The sequence below is a fragment of the Melozone crissalis genome, unplaced genomic scaffold (assembly GCF_028551555.1).
Source record: "Melozone crissalis strain CALT ecotype California unplaced genomic scaffold, PUWL_Pcris_2 ptg000079l_1, whole genome shotgun sequence".
In the NCBI taxonomy this organism is placed as follows: Eukaryota; Metazoa; Chordata; class Aves; order Passeriformes; family Passerellidae; genus Melozone; species Melozone crissalis.
The window spans coordinates 4,127,417-4,149,081 of NW_026535856.1; the positions used below are offsets into that span (position 1 = coordinate 4,127,417).

Sequence of the window (21,665 nt, forward strand, 5' to 3'; positions counted from 1 at the left end):
CGAACTGTATATCTTGAAACTTGATATCATGTGCCGGCAGGCAGCACGGCTGGGAGGAGAAAGGGGGGGGGTTGGGCAGCGGGCAGTCCGGCCGCCTGGGAGAACTTTTAACCCTTTGGGGAATGAAGGCTTCGCAGAACATTGCCTTTCCTGGGAAAGGGACAGGAGTGGAAGATGAAGGAAGAAAATCAGGCCAGTAAGGAGGGTCTGGCAAAGGGAGAAGAGAGATGTTGACGGAATGGAGGAAGATGGAGTGGCAGTTTTTGCTGGACTCTTTTTTGTTGTATTTCCATGGACTGTTTCCTGGTGAGGCAGAGGCTGTATTGCAGGGGGAAGCGGAGGCTCGGCGTCAAGAGAGTTTGGTTTTGAGACCCCTCGGCCCCAGGGGGTATAGAAGACATGGGGGGGGGACAGAGGTCCCAGGATTGTGACTGTACTCTGCTTGGAACGAGACGAGGCATTCTTAAAAGGCCCTGAAGGCAGGCCCCTGCCCCATCCCATGCCAGGTGGTGAGAGCACCTCGGCATGGAAAGGAGATGTCACGAGATAGCAAGATACCGGGCGAATTGCTGATTGTGACAAGAAGTCCGTGGCACAAGGAAGGACTCCGTCTATCCCTTATGAGCTGAAGATTTGATTTTTTTCCAAAGGGTGGTGCCAGACCGAGTGTGGATAATTTTTGGGAAATGTAAATGTGTTTGGGAATTTGGTGGGAGGAGGATAAGGAAGTGTTTCTGTGTAGTTCTCATTCTCCTTGTTTTTTTCCCCTGTGTGTGTGTAGTTTAGTAATTGTGTGTGTAGTTTAGTTAATAAACTTCTCTTTATGTTTAAGTTGGAGCCTGCTTTGCTTATTTCCTGGCCACATCTCACAGCAGATATCAGGTAAAAGGTATATTTATGGGGGCCCTGGCTTTGCCGGGCCTAAACCATAACAATTTGGCACAGAAATAGGATCCGGAATCCTCGTCCTTGAGGTTGTTCATGGTCAGCGTCACCGAGCTCTGCCCGTTGTCCCTGGAGATCCTGAACCGGCCCTTGACCGATGGCGCGTAGTAGGTGCTGCCACCTTTGCTGATACTTGCGACTGGTTCCAGCCCCAGCCCGGGTTTCTGACGGATCCAGGCCATGGCAAAATTCCCAAAATCGAACCCGGACCCTCGGCAGAGGAGGCGCAGGGACCCCCCGGGGGGCTGGAGGTCCCCCCTGCACTCCCCACACAGGAGCCAGAGGGAGCTCGAGGCCAAGGCCGGGTTGTCCCCAGGGGCTTTGTGGGTTGGGGTCCCAGGGGGTTTGGGGGTTGTTAATAAGCTATTACTTTTGAAATCAATGTGGAAAACTCAGGAAAAGGTGTCGAACTATTAATGAGAATATTAAGTTCACTTGCCGGGTTTGAGGGACCTCAGGATACCCGAAAAATCTGGTGGAGACTTGGGACCAAACCAGTGAAGATATGAGTGAAATTGGTGAAGATTTGGGGATGGGCTCCGGGCGGCCGTGACCCTACTGAAGTGCGGGGGGGACCTCCAGCTCCCCGGGGGGTCCCTGACGTTGCTTTGCTGACGGTCTGGGTTCAGTTTCAGGAGTTTTGCCCTACAATGGGTCCGTCAGAGACCCGGGCAGGGGCTGGAATTCGTCGCCTACATCCGCAGCGGTGGCAGCACCTGGTACACGGATTCGGTCAAGGGCCGGTTCATGATCGCCAGGGACAACGGGCAGAGTCTGATGACGCTGACCATGGCCAAACTCAAGGTCGCGGATTCTGCTGTTTATTTCTGTGCCAAAAATTGGGATGATTGTTGTGTTCCTGCTGCTGGTGACGATATTGGTTGTGGTGATGTTGTCACAGTGTTTATTTCTGAGTCCCCATCTTAGAGTTCCCCCCCTGTCCCCAAACCCAGATCCTCCCCCCAAACCTCAGCCCTTGACCCTTTGTCCCAAATCTCCCCAATTTGACACAATGGTCAGCACTGACCCCAAACCCTGCCCTGCTCCTGCCCCAAAACTCAACCATTGGCCCCAAACCTTCACCCCTGGCCACCAGTTCAGGCCTCCTCCAATCAGGGCATGGGAACTGGGGGAGATTTGGGTGAAATGGGCAAAATTGGGGGAAAGTCGAAAGTTGGGGCAAAGATGGTGGAGACTGCGGAGGAAGGTCAAGAATGGGGTCAAGGGTTGGGATTTTGGGAAGGATTTGGGGATTTTGGAACATTTGGGGAAACAGGGATGGGGGCTTGGTGCCACCACCAGCATTGTCACCATGTCCAGAGCTTCCAGAGAGGATTCCAGCCCAGCCCCAAGGAGCAGCCCCAGACACCGAGGCCGCTGAGGGAGCAGTAAAGCCCCAGGTGGGAGCAAGCGACGGTGGGAGGGAGGAGAAGACGCCGCGATTTTGGGGCTCCGCAGCCTCCCCCCACTTCCTCCCCGGCAGCTGCCGGGGCCCGGCCGGGGCGGGAAAGGAAACAGAAAGTTTCTGGTTTTGGTCATGGTGAACATCTCTGTTTGGCAGAGGGCAGCTCAGCCTCGGGGCGCTGCGGCAGAGCGCCGGCTGCACAAAAAGCTTTGTGTGCAAAGGGCCCTGGAGTGATCCCCGTTCCGCACTGGGACAGAGGGGAAGGGCCAGACTGGGGAGAAATGGGGAAAATTGGGGGAAATTTGGGAATTGGGGAAGTGACGGTGGAGTTTGGGGGAAAATATCTGAGATGTGAGAAAAAGAGCCAGGATTTTGGGGAAGGATCAGAGAATTCTGTGATACTTGGGAACACAGAAAAAAGGGCTTGGGACCACAACCACCATCAACACCATAAGCATAAGCACCATTACCACAGCCAGTGCTTTGACATTTGGCACAGAAATAGGATCCGGAATCCTCATCCTTGAGGTTGTTCATGGTCAGCGTCACCAAGCTCTACCCGTTGTCCCTGGAGATCGTGAACCGTCCCTTTACCGACGGCGCTTAGTCGTTGTAAGCACCATCGTTCCTGATACCCGCGAGCCACTCCAGCCCCTGCCCAGGTCTCTGGCGCAACCACTGCATCTCAAAACTGCCAAAACTGAACCCGGACCCGCGGCAGAGGAGGCGCAGGGAACCCCCTGGGGGGCTGGAGGTGCCCCAAGCACTCCAGCAGGGTCACGGCCGCCCGGAGCCCTGCGGGACAAAGGGGAGATGGGGATGAGGAGATGCAAAACTCAGGCAGAGCTGTCCAAGTAATTAATGGGTGGATCGGGGCTAACTGCAGGGCTGAAGAAACTTTACAATACTGGAAATATCTGTGGGAGATTTGGGGCAAGACAAAGGGAATTTGGGGAAAAAACCAGTGAAGGTTTGGGCATGTGGGAATGGCCATGAACCTACTGCAGTGCGGGGGGGACCTCCAGCCCCCCGGGGGTCCCTGCGCCTCCTCTGTCGAGGGTCCAGGTTCAGTTTCGGAAGTGTTGCCCTGCAATGTGTCCGACAGAGACCCGGGCAGGGGCTGGAGTGGGTCCGGAGCATCAGGAGCGATGGTTCCGGCACCAACCTCGCGCCATCGTTCAAGGATCGCGTCAGGTTCTCCAGGGACAACGGGCAGAGCTCGGTGACGCTGACCATGAACAACCTCAATGACGAGGATTCTGCCACCTATTTCTGTGCCAAAGAACCACGCACTGGTGGTTGGAATGCTGCTGCTGGTTGTCCTTTCAGTTTCGTCCTTGTCCCCTTGCCCCAGACGCTTCCCTCCAACCTCTGACCACATTCCTGACCCTTTGTCCCAAGCATGCCCTGCTCTGGCCCTGATCTCAGCTCTGGCTCCAAATCAGGGCCGGTTTCACCCTGAGCTCACCCTCGTCCATCCAATCCCAATGATTTTTTCCCAACTGGACCCGTTCTGTCCCAAAATTGCAGTGGTGGAACTGAGTCACAGCCACGGAACAAAATCAGGCCCATTTTCCCCAAATCTCGACCATGTGCACCCAGGTTTGGGGACCTTCATTGAGCATGGGAGCCAAGAGCTGCGATTTGGTGGCAAGAGCTGAGATTGGGGCAGAGCCAGTTCAGAGCTGGGACAGGGGGACAGGAATGGAGGAAGAGTCTGGGAAATGGGGACGGATGGGGACCCGATGATGGGATCAGATGGATCAAGAGGAGCACCAGCACTGCAAAAATTATTATCAATATTTTTGGCACAGAAATAGGATCCAGAATCCTCGTCCTTGAGGTCGTTCACGGTCAGCGTCACGGAGCTCTGCCCGTTGTCCCCGGAGATCGTGAACCGGCCCTTGACTGAATCCGCATAGTAGGTGCTGCCACTGCTGTAGATCTCTGCGAGCCACTCCAGACCCTGCCCGGGTCTCTGGCGCACCCAGTGCATGGAGACACTGCCGAAACTGAACCCGGACCCTCGGCAGAGAAGGCGCAGGGACCCCCCGGGGGGCTGGATGTCCCCCCCACACTCCAGAAGGGTCACGGCCGCCCGGAGCCCTGCGGGACAAAGGGGAGATGGGGATGAGGCCAAAGCTCAACCCTTGACTAAAATCCTGACTCGTGGCCCCAAACTGGGACCCTTGGAGTTCATCATCCTCTTCCCAGGTGCGTTTCATCCCTTTTTCCAGTTTGCCACACCCGCTTTTCGGCGCTGAATTAATCAGGTTTCTCATCCCCATCTCCCCTTTGTCCCGCGGGGCTCCGGGCGGCCGTGACCTTGCTGGAGTGCGGGGGGGACCTCCAGCCCCCTGGGGGGGTCCCTGACATTGCTTTGCCGAGGGTCCGGGTTCAGTTTCAGTGGTTTCCACATGAGCTGGTATCGCCAGAGACCCCGGCAGGGGTTGGAGTGGCTCACGAGTATCAGGAACGATGGTGGCAGCACCAGGTACGCGGATTCAGTCAAGGGCCGGTTCACGATCTCCAGGGACAACGGGCAGAGCTCGGTGACGCTGACCATGAAAACCCTCAAGGATGAGGATTCCGGATCCTATTTCTGCGGCAGAAGTGTTGTTGGTAGTGCTGGTTGGAACGCTGCTGCAGGTATTGGTCACTCTCACGTTTCGGTTGCATTTGGCCCTGTTCCTATTCCCTGGTCCCCACCTATCTCCATTCTCTGGACCCTCCCCCAAAACTCCAAGCCTGGACCCCATTCCTGTCCCCATGTCCCAGTCTTGGAGTGGTTCGGCCCGAAATCTGCTCCCTGCGCATTGCCACAAATTTGACCAAAACTTAACCCTTGGCTTGAAGTATCCACTTTTATAACAAGGTTTTGGAGCAGAAGGAGGAGATTTGTGGTCAGGAGTTGTGGTTTGGGGTCAGCGGGTGAGAACTGGGGCGGAGGCAGAGCAAGGTTGGGATCAATGGTGAAGGGCTGGGTGTGGGCTGGGGGTTTGGGTGAAGGATCTGGGCAACGGGGACAGGGGGGGGACACGGGGATGGAGATGGGGACAGCAAGGCCATCGTCAATACCATGATCACTTTCAGCCCAACCAGCACCAGCACTCTTGGCACAGAAATAGGTGGCGGAATCCTCGTCCTTGAGGTTGTTCATGGTCAGCGTCACCGAGCTCTGCCCGTTGTCCCTGGAGATCGTGAACCGGCCCTTGACTGATGGATTGTAGTAGGTGGTGCCACCAGTGTTGTATATGCCTGCGACGTATTCCAAGCCTTGCCCAGGTCTCTGACGGATCCAGTACATTCCATAACTCCCAAAACTGAACCCGGACCTTCGGCACAGCAATGTCAGGGACCCCCCGGGGGGCTGGAGGTCCCCCTGCACTCCAGCAGGGTCACGGCCGCCCGGAGCCCTGCGGGACAAAGGGGAGATGGGGATGAGGCCAAGGCTCAACCCTTGACCCAAATCCTGACTCTTGGCCCCAAACTGGGACCCTTGGAGTTCATCATCCTCCTCATTGGTGGATTCCACCCCTTTGTCCAGCTGGCCACACCAACTTAGGGGCCCTTGACCAATCAGGTTTCTTATTTCCATCATCTCCCCATTTTCCCGCAGGGCTCCGGGCATCCGTGACCCTGCTGGAGTGCGGGGGGGACCTCCAGCCCCCCGGGGGGTCCCTGCGCCTCCTCTGCTGAGGGTCTGTGTTCAGTTTCGGCAGTTTTGGGATGGGCTGGTATTGACAGAGACCCGGGCAGGGTCTGGAGTACGTCGCTGGGATCACCAACAATGCTGGTTGGACTGGCTACACGGATTCGGTCAAGGGCCGGTTCACGATCTCCAGGGACAACGGGCAGAGCTCGGTGACGCTGACCATGAACAACCTCAAGGACGAGGATTCCGCCACCTATTTCTGTGCCAAATGTGCTGGTGCTGGTAGTTGGGCTGCTGCTGGTTATCCTTTTGACCCCATCCCCATCTCTTTGTCCCTCCCTGTCCCTGTTCCCCAGACCCTTCCCCAAATCCCCAGCCCGTGACCCCAGTCCTGTCCCCGTGTCCCAGCTCTGAGCTGGCTCTTCCCCATTCTCAGCTCTTGACCCCAAACCTCAGCTCCTGGCTACAAGTCTCAGCCAAGGTCCCCAAACCTGGGTGCAAGTGCTCGAGATTTAGGAAAATGGGCCAGATTTGGGTCGGTGGGGGTCAGGGATGGGGTCAAGGGTCGGACGGTAGGACCTGGGGAACCGGGACAGGTGGGGACCTGGGGATGGGCACGGGTCAATAGATTCAAGGGCACCAGCAGCAATGTTAGTGCTGGACTCTTTGGCACAGAAATAGGATCCGGAATCCTCGTCCTTGAGGTTGTTCATGGTCAGGGACATGGAGCTCTGCCCGTTGTCCCTGGGGATCGCGACCCGGCCCCGCAATGACGGCGCGTAGTAGGTGCCACCGTGGCTGTCGATGGCGGCCACCCACTGCAGCCCCTGCCCGGGGCTCTGGCGGATCCAGAGCATTGCAAATTTACCAAAATCGAATCCAGACCCTTGGCAGAGGAGGCGCAGGGAACCCCCGGGGGGCTGCAGTTCCCCCCCGCAATCCAGCAGGGTCACGGCTGCTGCCCCATCTCCAAACCTTCACCGGTTTTCACCAGACTCCCCTGGTTTGCTCCCAAATCTACGCCACAATTTTCCATAATCGAGTTTGCCGCAAACCCTACAATTAACCCCAGTCCACTCATTAATTACTTGGACAGCTCGTCCTGAAACCGGTGCATTAATTGCCGAAATAACATCATGGTAACGACCCCCAAAACCCTCTGGGACCCCCTACCCGGCACATCCTGGCCACGGCCTCGAGCTCCCTCCAGCTCCTGGCCCTGTTGGCCCTCCCAAGTCGGTCAAGCTCCCTTTCTCCAGTTGGCCACACCCACTTTATGCCCACAGCCAATCAGGTTCCTCATCCCTATCTCCCCTTTGTCCCGCAGGGCTCCGGGTGGCCGTGACCCTGCTGGAGTGCAGGGGGGACCTCCAGACCCCGGGGGGTCCCTGACGTTGCTGTGCCGAAGGTCTGGGTTCTGTTTCGGGAGTTTGAAATGGATTGGGTGCGACAGAGACCTGGAAAGGGGCTGGAGTGGGTCGGAAGTATCAGCGGCAGAGGTGGGACCTCGTACGCACCGTCGGTCAAGGGCCGGTTCATGATCTCCAGGGACAACGGACAGAGCTCGGTGGTGCTGACCATGAACAACCTCAAGGACGAGGATTCCGCCACATATTTCTGTGGCAAAACCACTGCATCTGGAAATGTTTATCCTGGTTATGCTATTGGCCCCGTCCCCATCTCTGCATCCCTACCTGTCCCCGTTCCCCAGATCCTTCCCCCATATCCCAACCCCTGACCCCATTTCCTCACTCTCTGTCCCAGCCCTGCTCTGGCTCTGCCCCAAATGTCCCCTCTGGGCCACACTCAGTGCCCTCGTTCCTCAAATTACATTTAATTTTTCAAAATTCGGGGCCAAAGTTAAGGTCAGGAGTCAAAAATTCAAATTTTGGCCTGAAATTCCCGATGTGTGGCTAATGGGCCAGATTTGGGTCAGTGGCTGTGGCTCGGTGCCTGCAGGGGAGATTTGGGGTAATACTGGACAAGTCTGGGGGCAATGGTTGGGATTGGAGGGCCGAGGCTGAGCTCAGGGTGAAACCGGCAGTGATTTGGGGCCAGGAGCTGAGATGTGGGGCCAGGAGCTGAGACATGGGGCCAGGAGCTGAGGTTTGGGGCCAGAGCAGGGCAGGGTCGGGACACGGGGACAGGAATGGGGTCAGGGATTGGGGTTTGGGGAAGAGTCTGGGGAACGGGGATGGGAGGGGACACAGGGATGGGGCCGAAACGTCAAACACCAGCAGCATAAGGAGCAGCACCAGCACCAGTGCGTTTGGCACAGAAATAGGATCCAGAATCCTCATCCTTGAGGTTGTTCATGATCAGCGTCACCGAGCTCTGCCGGTTGTCCCTGGAGATCGTGAACCGACCCTTGAACAATGGCGCGTACCCGGTCCAACCACCATTGTAGCTGACGCTCGCAACCCACTCCAGCCCCTGCCCGGGTCTCTGGCGGATCCAGTTCATGTCGTAGCTTCCAAAACTTAACCCGGACCCTCGGCAGAGGAGGCACAGGGACCCCCCGGGGGGCTGGAGGTCCCCCCCTGCACTCCAGCAGGGACATGGCCACCCAGAGCCCTGCGGGACGAAGGGGAGATGGGGATGGGGCAAAGCTCAACCCTTGACCCAAATCCTGAACCTTGGCCCCGAATTGGGACCCTTGGGCCTCCTCTGCCGCAGCGCCCAAAGGTTTAGCTGCCCTCTGCAAAACACAGACCTTCACAATGACCAAAACCAGGAACTTTCTGTTTCCTTTCCCGCCCGGGCTGGGCGCCGGCAGCTGCCAGGGAGGAAGTGGGGGGAGGCTGCGGAGCCCCAAAATCGCAGCGTCTTCTCGTCCCTCCCTCCCTCCCTCCCTCCCTCGCTCCCATGTGGGGCTTCACTTCTCCCTCAGTGGCCTCGGTGTCTGGTGCTGCTCCTTGGGGCTGGGCTGGAATCCTCTCTGGGAGCTCTGGACATGGCGAGGATGCTGGTGGTGGCCCCAAAACCCGATCCCTGTTTCCCCAAATGTCCCAAAATACCCAAATCCTTGCCCAAATCCCAACCCTTGACCCCATTCTTGACCTTCTCCCTCAGTGTCCACCAACTCTGCCAAAACTTTTGACCTTATCCCAGTTTTGTCCATTTCACCCAAATCTCCCCCAGCTCCCTGGGCCCTGATTGGAGGTAGCCTGAACTGGAGGCCAGGGGTGAAGGTTTGGGGCCAATGGTTGAGATTTGGGGCAGGAGCAGGGAAGGGTTTGGGGTCAGTGCTGACCATTGGGGCAAATGGGGGAGATTTGGGACAAAGGGTCATGGGCTGAGGTTTGGGGGAATCATCTGAGATTGGGGACAGGGGGGAACAGGGGGACGGGACTGGATCCACAAGTGGCGTCTTCACTATAAGCACCTGGTCTACAACAACCATTATTTGCACATTTGGCACAGAAATAGGATCCGGAATGCTCGACCTTGAGGTTGTTCGTGGTCAGCGTCACCGAGCTCTGCCCATTGTCCCTGGAGATCGTGAACCGGCCCTGCACTGAGGCTCGTAGTGCGTGCCACTACTAGGGTCGATCCCTCCAATGTATGCCAGCCCCTGCCCGGGTCTCTGACGCAGCCAGAACATGGAGAAACTGCCAAAAGGGAACCTGGACCCTCGGCAGAGGTGGCGCAGGGACCCCCCGGGGGGCTGGATGTCCCCCTCGCACTCCAGCAGGGTCACGGCCGCCCGGAGCCCTGTGGGACAGAGGGGAGATGGGGATGAGGCCAAAGCTCAACCCTTGACCCAAATCCTGACTCGTGGCCCCAAATTGAGACCCTTGGAGGTCATCATCCTCTTCCCAGGTGCGTTTCATCCCTTTTTCCAGTTTGCCACACCCGCTTTTCGGCGCTGAACCAATCAGGTTTCTCATCCCCATCTCCCCTTTGTCCCGCAGGGCTCCCGGCGGCTGTGACCTTGCTGGAGTGCGGGAGGGACCTCCAGCCCCCCGGGGGGTCCCTGACGTTGCTGTGCCGAGGGTCCGGGTTCAGTTTCGGCAGTTTCCACATGAGCTGGTATCGCCAGAGACCCCGGCAGGGGCTGGAGTGGCTCACGAGTATCAGCAACGATGGTGGCAGCACCAGGTACGCGGATTCAGTCAAGGGCCGGTTCACGATCTCCAGGGACAACGGGCAGAGCTCGGTGACGCTGACCATGAACAACCTCAAGGACGAGGATTACAGATCCTATTTCTGTGGCAGAAGTGTTGTTGGTACTGCTGGTTGGAATGCTGCTGCAGGTATTGGTCACTCTCATGTTTCGGTTGCATTTGGCCGTGTTCCTGTTCCCCGGTCCCCACCTATCTCCATTCTCTGGACCCTCCCCCAAAACTCCAAGCCTGGACCCCATTCCTGTCCCCATGTCCAGGTCTTGGAGTGGACTGGCCCGAAATCCGCTCTCTGCACATTGCCACAAATTTGACCCAAAATTTAACCCTTGGCTTGAAGTATCCACTTTTATAACAAGGTTTTGGGGCAGAAAGAGGAGATTTGGGGTCAGGAGTTGTGGTTTGGGGTCAGCGGGTGAGAACTGGGGCGGAGGCAGAGCAAGGTTGGGATCAATGGTCAAGGGCTGGGTGTGGGCTGGGGGTTTGGGGGAAGGATCTGGGCAACGGGGACAGGGGGGGGACACGGGGATGGGGATGGGGATGGGGACAGCAAGGCCATCATCAATACGATGAGCACTTTCAGCCCAACCAGCACCAGCACTCTTGGCAGAGAAATAGGTGGCGGAATCCTCGTCCTTGAGGTTGTTCAGGGTCAGCGTCACTGAGCTCTGCCCGTTGTCCCTGAAGATCCTCAATCGGCCCTTGATCGATGGATTGTAGTAGGTGGTGCCACCAGTGTTGTAGATGCCTGCGACGTATTCCAAGCCCTGCCCAGGTCTCTGGCGGATCCAGTACATTCCATAACTCCCAAAACTGAACCCGGACCCTCGGCACAGCAATGTCAGGGACCCCCCGGGGGGCTGAAGGTCCCCCCCGCACTCCAGCAGGGTCACGGGGCTGGGACACGGGGACAGGAATGGTGTCAGGGCTGTGGATTGGAGGGAGAAACTGGGGAATGGGGACAGGGGGGACATGGGGACAGTGACAGGGCCAAAAACGACAACAGCTCCAGCACCACCCCAACCTCCATTATTTAAACCAGATTTCATGCAGAAATAGAATCCGGAATCCTCGTCCTTGAGGTTGTTCATGGTCAGTGTCACCGAGCTCTGCCCGTTGTCCCTGGAGATCGTGAACCGGCCCTGCACCGAATCCGCCTACCCAGTCCAACCACCATTGTCCCAGATCGCCGCAATGAATTCCAGCCCCTGCCCAGGTCTCTGGCGCATCCAGCCCATGGCAAATTTCCCAAAATCAAACCCGGACCCTCAGCAGAGAAGGCGCAGGGACCCCCCGGGGGTCTGGAGTTCCCCCCCACACTCCAGCAGGGTCACGGCTGCCCGGCGGAGCCCTGCGGGACAAAGGGGATATGGGGATGGGGCGATGCAAAAGTCAGGTGGAGGTGTCCAATTAATTAATGGGTGGATTGTGGCTCATTGCAGTGTTGAAGGCACTTTACAATACTGGAAATCTCTGTTTCAGATTTGGGGCCAGACAAAGGGAGTTTGGGGCAAAAACACCGTGAAGGTTTGGGGATGGGGGAGTGGCCGTGACCCTGCTGGAGTGCGGGGGGGACCTCCAGCCCCCCGGGGGGTCCCTGCGCCTGCTCTGGCGAGCGTCCGGGTTCAGTTTCAGGACTTTTGAAATGGATTGCCTTCGTCAGAATCCTGGGCAGGGGCTGGAATACATTGCAGATATCACTAATGGTGGTGGCAGCACCGCGCACAGGGCCGTCGGTCAAGGGCTGGGTAATGATCTCCAGGGACAACGGGCAGAGCTCGGTGACGCTGACCATGAACAACCTCAAGGACGAGGCTTCCGGATCCTATTTCTGTGCCAAAGCTGCTTATGTTGGTGGTGCTGATGCTGCTCCTTATATTGACCCTGCCGGTGGTGGCACAAGCGTTTCTGAGCCCTTCCTGTCCCCAGTCCCCAGACTCTTCCACAAATCTCAGCCCTTGACCCCATTCCTGACCCTTTCCCCCAGATCTCCCCCATTTCCAGCAACGCCAACCACGAAGCCACAAAGCCCTTACTGGTTCTGCCCCAAGCCAAAGTAAGTTGGCAACAAAATTCGCCCCAAATCTCCACCTTGTCCTCAAATCGCCCCCAGCTCCTCAGGCCCTTATTGGCTGAGCTGGCACAGGCAGAAATGGGAAATCTTGGAAAGCAAGGTCAGACATGGAGCTCAGGGGTGAAGGTTTGGGGCCAATGGTTGAGTTTTGGGGCAGGAGCAGGGCAGGGTTTGGGTTCAGTGCTGACCATTAGTACAAATGGGGAAAAAAGGTAACGGACCGGGTCAATGGGTGACATTTGGGACGAAAATCACAACTCTTGGGACTCAATGATAGGAGTGGGGCCAGAACCAGGAAATGGAGGCCATAACGTGCATTGTCAACATAACCAGCACTAGGAACACAACCAGAGCACGAAGCTTTCCCACTAAATAGGATCCGGAATCCTCGTCCTTGAGGTTGTTCATGGTCAGCGTCACCGAGCTCTGCCCGTTGTTCCTGGAGATCCTGAACCAGCCCTTGACCGATGGATTGTAGTAGGTGGTGCCACCACTGCTGTAGATCCCTGCAACATATTCCAAACCCTGCCCGGGTCTCTGGCGGATCCAGTACATTCCATAATCCCCAAAATTGAACCCGGACCCTCGGCACAGCAACGTCAGGGACCCCCCGGGGGGCTGGAGGTTCCCCCCGCACTCCAGCAGGGTCACGGCCGCCCGGAGCCCAGCGGGAAAAAGGGGATGAGAAACCTCATTGACTGTGGGATCAAAGCGGGTGTGGTCTGCTGGAAAATGGGATGTGACTCACCTGGGATGAGGATGATGAACTCCAAGGGTCACAGTTTGGGGCCAAGAGTCAGGATTTGGGTCAAGGGTTGAGCTTTGGCCTCATCCCCATCTCCCCTTTCTCCCGCAGGGCTCCGGGTGGCCGTGACCCTGCTGGAGTGCGGGGGGGACCTCCAGCCCCCCAGGGGGTCCCTGCACCTCCTCTGCCGAGGGTCTGGATTCAGTTTTGGCAGTTTTTCCATTGGCTGGTATTCACAGAGGCCCGGGCAGGGGCTAGAGTACGTTGCAGATATCAGTAATGGTGGTGGCAGCACCTGGTACGCGCCATCGGTCAATGGTCGGTTCAGGATCTCCAGGGACAACAGGCAGAGCTCGGTGACGCTGACCATGAACAACCTCAAGGACGAGGATTCCGCCCCCTATTTCTGTGCCAAATCTCCTGGTACTGGTGGTGCTGGTGCTAATTATATTTAGAATGCCGGTGATGGCCCCATCACCTGACACTGGTCTCACAGACATCCCAAAATTCCTGCTTTCTACCATAAAATCTTTGCCCTTGTCTCCAAACCTTGACATTTTTCCCCCAATCTCCACCATCATTGCCTCACCTCTAACATTTCTCTTGCAGCTTTAGACATTTGACCCAAAACTCAACTGTTCATGCCTAAAACTCTGCCCTTTGTGCCCCAGATCTCAGCGGGGTTCACTTGTGACCATGGGCCGCAAACTCAGCTGGTTCTGCCCCAAATCTCAGCTCCTGGACCCAAAACTCAACTCTTGGCTCCAAGGCTCAACCAAGGTCCCCAAATCTGGGTGCAAATGATCGAGACTGGGGAAAAATGGGCCAGATTTGTGTCTGTGGGGGGCAACAATGGGGTCAAGGGCTGGAGGGAAGGACCAGGGAAATGGGGACAGGTAGGGACACAGGGATGGGGACGGGACAAAAATTAGAACCAGCAGCATGAGCCTCCCAACCCCAATATCATACGCGTTTTTGGCACAGCAATAGGATCCGGAATCCTCGTCCTTGAGGTTGTTCATGGTCAGCGTCACCGAGCTCTGCCCGTTGTCCCTGGAGATCGTGACCTGGCCCCTGAACGATGGCACATAGTAGGTGCTGCCATCGCTTTGGATCCCTCCGATGTGTTCCAGGCCCTGCCCGGGTGTCTGTCGATACCAGCCCATCCCAAAACTGCCAAAACTGAACCCAGACCCTCGGCAGAGGAGGCGCAGGGACCCCCCGGGGGGCTGGAGGTCCCCCCCGCACTCCAGCAGGGTCACGGCCGCCCGGAGCCCTGCGGGACAAAGGGGAAATGGGGATGGGAAACCTGATTGGTTGAATGTCTCATACTGCATGTGGCCAGCTGGGAAAAGGGGCAGGACACACCTGGGAGGGGGATGATGAACTCCATGGGTCCCAATTTCGGGGCCAAGAGTCAGGATTTGGGTCAAGGGTTGAGCTTTGGCCTCATCCCCATCTCCCCTTTGTCCCGCAGGGCTCTGGGAGGCCGTGACTCTGCTGGAGTGCGGGGGGGACCTCCAGCTCCCGGGGGGTCCCTGCGCCTCCTCTGCCAAGGGTCCGGGTTCAGTTTCGGCAGTTTTGCCATGCAATGGATCCGCCAGAGACCCGGGCAGGGCCTTGAATACGTCACCTACATCAGGAGCGATGGTTCCGGCACCTTGTACGCCCCGTCGGTTAAAGGTCGGTTCACGATCTCCAGGGACAACGGGCAGAGCTCGGTGACGCTGACCATGAACAACCTCAAGGACCAGGATTCCGGATCCTATTTCTGTTCCAAAGATGCTGGTGCTGCTTGGGCTGCTGCTGCCTTTATTGACCGTGCCGGTGGAGGCAGCGCCCTCGTCTGAGACCCTCTTGTCCCCAAATCTCAGAACCTTTACCCAAATCTCAGCCCTTGACCTCATTCTTGACTCATTTGCCCAGATCTCCCCCATTTCCACCAATGGTGACCAAAGACCCCAAACCCTCACTGGTTCTGCCCCAAACCCTCCTGCTTTGGCCCCAAAACTCGCCCAATTCTGCCCCAAATCCCCACTTTGGGCTCCCAGCCACAGCCGCTGATCCAAACCTCACCCGCTGTCCCCAAATCTCGGCCCTTTGGGAACTTTTTGGGCACAAGTGGGAGATTCGGGGCCGAGAGTTGAGTTTGGGGCCAGAGCCAGGGCAGGGTTTGGGGCCAATGGGCAGCATTGGGGTAAAGGGGGCGGGGCTGGGACAATGGGTCAGGGGTGGGTCAGGGGGGTTTGGGGCCAATGGTTGAGTTTTGGGGCAGAAACAGGCGAGGGTTTGGGGTCAGTGCTGACCATTCTTGCAAATGGGGACAAAGGGTCAAGATCTGAGACAAGAGGTGAGGTTTGGGACGAAAATCTAAAATTTGGAGATCCAATATAGGACAGGAGCAAAACCGAGAAGTTTGACGCTATCAAAAGCATTGTCACCATGATTAGTAACAGCCCAACAACCAGCACAAAAAGCCCTGGCACAGAAATAGGATGGGGAATCTTCGTCCTTGGAAGGACGAAGGACAACCTCAAGGACGAGGATTCCGCCACCTATTTCTGTACCAAATCTTCTGGTGTTAGCACTGCTCTTACTGTTTTTATGGGTGGTTGGGTGGGTGTTTGGGGTCCTGGCCCCGTCCCTGTCCCCAGCTGTCCCCAGACCCTTCCCAAAACCCCCCTGACCCACCCCTGACCCTTTGTCCCAGCCCCGCCCCCTTTGCCCCAACGCTCTCCTTTGGCCCTAAACACTCCCCTGGGTCTGGCCCCAAACTCAACTCGCGGCCCCAAATCTCCCCCTCGTTCCCCAAAAGATCTCCAAAGGGTCAAGATTTGGGGTGAAAGTGGCTTAATCTTGGCACCAACTCAGTTGGGTTTGGTGCAGAACCAGTCGGGGTTTGGGGTCTGTGGTCACCATGGGTGAAAATGGGGAAGACTTTGGACAAACGGTCAAGAATGGGGTCAAGGGCTGAGATTTGGAGAAAGAGTCTGGGGCTTTGGGGACAGGAGGGGACAGTGAGATGGGGATGGATTTTCCACTGCCCTCTTCAATATCTTCAGAAGCATTGCCAGCAGCATCATAAGCATCCTTGGCACAGAAATAGGTGGCGGAATCCTCGTCCTTGAGGTTGTTCATGAACGAGCTCTGCCCGTTGTCCCTGAAGATCGTGACCCGGCCCTTGACCGATGGCGCGTAGACGGTGTAAGCACCAGTGTTGTAGATCCCCGCAACCCCCTCCAGTGCCTGCCCGGGTCTCTCTCGGACCCAGTTCATGGCAAAACTGCTGAAACTGGACCTGGACCCTCGGCAGAGGAGGCACAGGGACCCTCCGGGAGGCTGGAGGTTCCCCCCCGCACTCCAGCAGGGTCACGGCCGCCCGGAGCCCTGCGGGACAAAGGAGAGATCGGAATGAGGCCAAAGATCAACCCTTGACCCAAATTCTGACTCTTGGCCCCGAAATTGGGACACTTGGAGATCATCATCTTGCACCCAGGTGGGTCCTGCCCCTTTTTCCAGCTGGCCACCCCAGCTTTGAGTCCCTCAACAAATCAGGTTTCTCATCCCCATCTCCCCTTTGTCCCGCAGGGCTCCGGGCAGCCGTGACCCTGCTGGAGTGCGGGGGGGACCTCCAGCCCCCCGGGGGGTCCCTGCGCCTCCTCTGCCGAGCGTCCAGGTTCAGTTTTGGGAGTTTCGACATGAGCTGGGCGCACCAGAGACCTGGGCAGGGGCTGGAATGGGTTGGAGCGGTCAATAAGGGTGGTTCCAGCACCTTCTACGCGCCATCGTTCAAGGACCGGGTCACGATCTCCAGGGACAACGGGCAGAGCTCCGTGACGCTAACCATGAACAACCTCAAGGACGAGGATTCCGGATCCTATTTCTGCGCCAAAAAAGCTTCTGGGAGTTCGGGTACTCTTACTGAGTTTGGTGTTGATGATATTGACCCTGATCTCATCTCTGTGTCCCCACCCTATCCCCAAACCCCAATCCCGGACCCCGTGTCCCAATCCTGGAGTGGCTCTGGCCAAAATTCTCACCCTGATTTTGGCTACAAAGTTCACCCAAACCTTAAACCTTGGCCTGTAATATCCGCATTCAGTATAAAGTTTTGGGCACACAGAGGAGATTCGAAGTCTGGAGGTATGATTGGGGGTCAGTAGATGAGAACTGGGGTCAAGGCAGAGCAAGGTTGGGATCACTGGTCAGGGGCTGGGGACGGGTGGAGACTTCAACAAGGGGGTAGGGCTGCTCTGTTGTCATTGTCACCATGGCCAGCACTGCTACCCCAACTGCCATCAGCAGATCTGGCACAGAAATAGGATCCGGAATCCTCGTCCTTGAGGTTGTTCATGGTCAGCGTCACCGAGTTCTGCCCGTTGTCCCTGGAGATCGTGAATTGGCCCCGCACTGATGGGCTGCACATGGTGCTGCCACTGGTGCTGATCCCTGCCACCCACTCCAGTTCTTCCCCAGGCTACTGCCTCATCCAGCCCATCCCAAAATTCCCAAAATCAAACCCGGACCCTCGGCAGAGGAGGCGCAGGGACCCCATGGGGGGCTGGAGTTGCCCCCCGCACTCCAGCAGGGTCACGGCCACCTGGAGCCCTGCGGGACAAAAGGGAGATGATGGAAATCAAAAGTCTGATTGGTCAAGGGCCTCCAAGTGGGTGTGGCCAGCTGGACAAAGGGGTAGAATCCTCCTGGGAGGATGATGAACTCTAAAGATCCCCATTTGGGGCCAATAGTCAGGATTTGGGTCAAGGGTTGAGCTTTGGCTCCATCCCCATCTCCCCTTTGTCCCGCAGGGCTCCGGGCGGCCGTGACCCTGCTGGAGTGCGGGGGGGACCTCCAGCCCCCCGGGGGGTCCCTGCGCCTCCTCTGCCGAGGGTCCGGGTTCAGTTTCGGCAGTTTTGGGATGGGTTGGATGCGCCAGAGACCCGGGCAGGGGCTGGAATTCATCGCCAGCATCAACAGTTATGGTGGCAGCACCAGGTACGCGGATTCCGTCAAGGGCCGGGTCACGATCTCCAGGGACACCGGGCAGAGCTCGGTGACGCTGACCATGGACAACTTCAAGGATGAGGATTCCGGATCCTATTTCTGTCCCAAACGCGATGCTACTGGTTCTAGTGGTTATGTTGCTGATATTTGTCGTTTCAGCCCCAACTGTGTCCCGGTTCCCCAGACCCTTCCCTCCAACCTCTGACCCCACTCCTGTTCCTTTGTCCCTGCTCTGGCCCTAAATCTCAGCTCCTGGCCCCAAATCAGGGCCGGTTTCACCCTGAGCTCAGCCTCGTCCCTCCAACCCAACCATTGCCCCCAGACTTGTCCAGTTCTACCCCAAATCTCCCCTGCAGGCACCGAGTCAAAGCCACCGACCCAAATCTGCCCCTTGGCCTATCATCAGGAATTTGGGGCTAAAATTTGAATTCTTGATCCCTGATCTTTACTTTGGGCCCAAATCCAGACATTTCGGTGACATTTGGGGAACGAGGGCACTGCGTGTGGTTCAGAGGGGACATGTGGGGCAGAGCCAGAGCAGGGCTGGGGAAGAGAGTGAGGAAATGGGGTCAGGGACTGGAGATTGGGGAAGGGTCTGGGGAACGGGGGCAGGGGGCGATGCAGAGATGGGGACGGGGCCAATAGCATAACCAGGATTAACATTTCCAGTAGCAGTGGTTTTGGCACAGAAATAGGATCCGGAATCCTCGTCCTTGAGGTTGTTCATGGTCAGCGTCACCGAGCTCTGCCCGTTGTCCCTGGAGATCGTGAACCGGCCCTTGACTGATGGCGCGTAGTAGATGGTGCCACCAGTGTTTCTGATGTAGGCGACGAATTCCAGCCCCTGCCTGGGTCTCTGGCGCACCCATTGCATTGCAAAACTCCCAAAATTGAACCTGGACCCTCGGCACCGCAACATCAGGGAATCCCCGGGAGGCTGGGGGTCCCCCCTGCACTCCAGCAGGGTCACGGCCGCCCGGAGCCCTGTGGGGCAAAGGGGAGATGGGGATGAGAAACATGAATGGCTGTGGGCATGAAGTGGGTGTGGCCAGTTGGAAAAGAGTCGGGACCTACTTTGTAGGAGGATGAGAAGGTCCAGGGGTCAGAATTTGTGGCCAAGAGTCAGGATTTGGGTCAAGGGTGGAGCTTTGGCCTCATCCCCATCTTCCCTTTGTTCCGCAGGGCTCCGGTCGACCATGAGCCTGCTGGAGTGCAGGGGGCACCTCCAGCCCCCCTGGGGGTCTCTGTGCCTCCTCTGCCGAGCGTCTGGTTTCAGTTTCAGGAGCTACGACATGAACTGGATGCACCAGAGACCCGGGCAGGGGCTAGAGTGGCTCGCAGGGATCAAGACTGGGGGCAGCGCCTGGGACTCGCCATCGGTCAAGGGCCGGGTCACGATCTCCAGGGACAATGGGCAGAGCTCGGTGACGCTGACCATGAACAACCTCAAGGACGAGGATTCTGGATCCTATTTCTGCGGGAAATCTGACTATAACAATTGGGGTACTGGTGCTGGTGTGGATGGTTTTGGTCTGGACCCTGTGGCCGTGTCCCGACCGGTCCACAAATCCCAGACCCTTCCCTGAAACCCAAACACTTTTGCCCATTCCTGACTCTGTCCCAACCCTAGAGCGGTTCTTCCCCAAATTCTCCATACCTTGCAAGAAAGTAGACCCAAGTCTTAACCTTGGCCTTAAATCTCCACTTTTATTTCAAAGTTTGGGGCACAAAGAGGAGATTTGGGCTCAGGAGCTGTGGTTTGGGGTCAGCGGGTGAGAATTGGGGCGGAGGCAGAGCAAGGTTGGGATCAATGGTCAAGGGCTGGGTGTGGGCTGGGGGTTTGGGAGAAGGGTCTGAGCAACGGGGACGGGGGGGGACACGGGGATGGGGGGCACAGTCAAATCTATAAACAACACCAGCAGGATCATACCACACATTAACAGATTTGGCACAGAAATAGGATCCAGAATCCTCGTCCTTGAGGTTGTTCATGGTCAGCGTCACCGAGTTCTGCCCATTGTCCCTGGAGATCGTGAACGGGCCCTTGACTGAGGGTGCGTAGCCGGTGCTGGAACCATCGCTCTTAATCCCCCCGAGCCACTCCGTCACCTGCCTGGCTGTCTGGTGGACCCACTGCATCCCAAAATTCCCAAAACTGAACCCGGACCCTCGGCAGAGGAGGCGCAGGGACCCCCCGGGGGGCTGGAGGTCCCCCCCGCACTCCAGCAGGGTCACGGCATCTGACTCCATAAGTCAGAATGCTGAACAATTGCTCTATTAAATCTCTACTATCTTACATTAATAATATATTTTATTACATTAATACAATATTATATCTCATTATTACTATATTACATCTCATTAATAATATATTATATCTCATTAATATTATATTTTATCTGATTAATTCTATATTATAACTCATTAATACTATATTATATCTCGTTAATACTGTATTACATCTCTTTCATACTATATTGCATCTCGTTAATGGTATATTACATCTCATTAATACTATATTATATCTCATTAATTCTATATTATATCCCATTAATACTATATTACATCTCATTAATGCTATATTATATCTCATTATTCTATATAACATCTCATCAATACTATATTATATCTCATTAATACTATATTATATCTCATTAATGCTATATTACATCTATACTAAAGAGATACTAAAGAATTCCGTACAAAAGACACGAAAAAATCCTAAAGAATCCCCGTGAGAGTCTGACAGATCCAGGTCATGGCTTCGAGCCCATTGGCCAAGGAAACAAAACAATCTCCAGCAGAACCCAAATGACGAATCCCTGGAGGGGAACAATCCCCCGACACTTTCCACACGCGCAGAAACAGCAGAAGCAGAGAGGAGAGATGGGAATTGTTTCATCTTCATCTTCTCTCTGTGCTGCTCCAGGAAAAATCCTGTGACAGAAAGAGAGAGACAGAGAGAGAGAGGGAGAGAGAGAGAGACAGAGAGAAAGAGGGAATGGTGTCTGACTCTGTGCTGGGAATGAGAATGGCACAGCTGGTCCTGGTGCCCATCTCCCCTTTGTCCCGCAGGGCTCCGGGCGGCCGTGACCCTGCTGGAGTGCGGGGGGGACCTCCAGCCCCCCGAAGGGGCTCTGCGCCTCCTCTGCCAAGGGTCCGGGTTTGATTTTGGCAGTTTTGGGATGGGCTGGTTTCGGCAGAGGCCCGGGCAGGGGCTGGAGCCAGTCGCAAGTATCAGCAGCAGTGGCAGTGCCTACTACGCGCCATCAGCTCTGCCCGTTGTCCCTAGAGATCCTGAACCAACCCTGCACTGACGGACTGTAGATGGTGTAGCCTCCATTGTAGGTGATGTGGGCGACCAACTCCAGCCCCTGCCCGGGTCTCTGGCGCACCCAGAACATGTCGTGATTGGCCAGAGTGAACCCAGAGCCAATGCAGAGCAACATCAGGGACCCCCCTGGAGGCTGGAGGTCCCCCCCGCACTCCAGCAGGGTCACGGCCGCCCGGAGCCCTGCGGGACAAAGGGGAGATTGGGATGGGGCGATACAAAAGCCAGGTGGAGCTGTCGAATTAATTAATGGGTGGATTGGGTCTAAAATCAGGGTTTAAGGTACTGTACAAAAATGGAAACCTCTGTAGAATATTTGAGTCCAGACAAAGGGAATTTGGGACAAAACTGGGGAAGGGTTGGGGATCGGAGAGCGGCTGTG

At 56.5% G+C, this 21,665-nt stretch overlaps 1 gene segment (V, D, J or C); it reads right to left on the reverse strand.

Moving 5' to 3' along the window:
- Window positions 1–1,590: 1,590 nt before the first annotated feature.
- LOC128946255 (Ig heavy chain V region 914-like) lies at window positions 1,591–21,356 on the reverse strand. The segment is given in 4 exon segments: window positions 1,591–1,661; window positions 5,429–5,608; window positions 6,799–6,980; window positions 21,271–21,356. Coding segments are annotated over 4 exon segments (519 nt in total).
- Window positions 21,357–21,665: the final 309 nt, after the last annotated feature.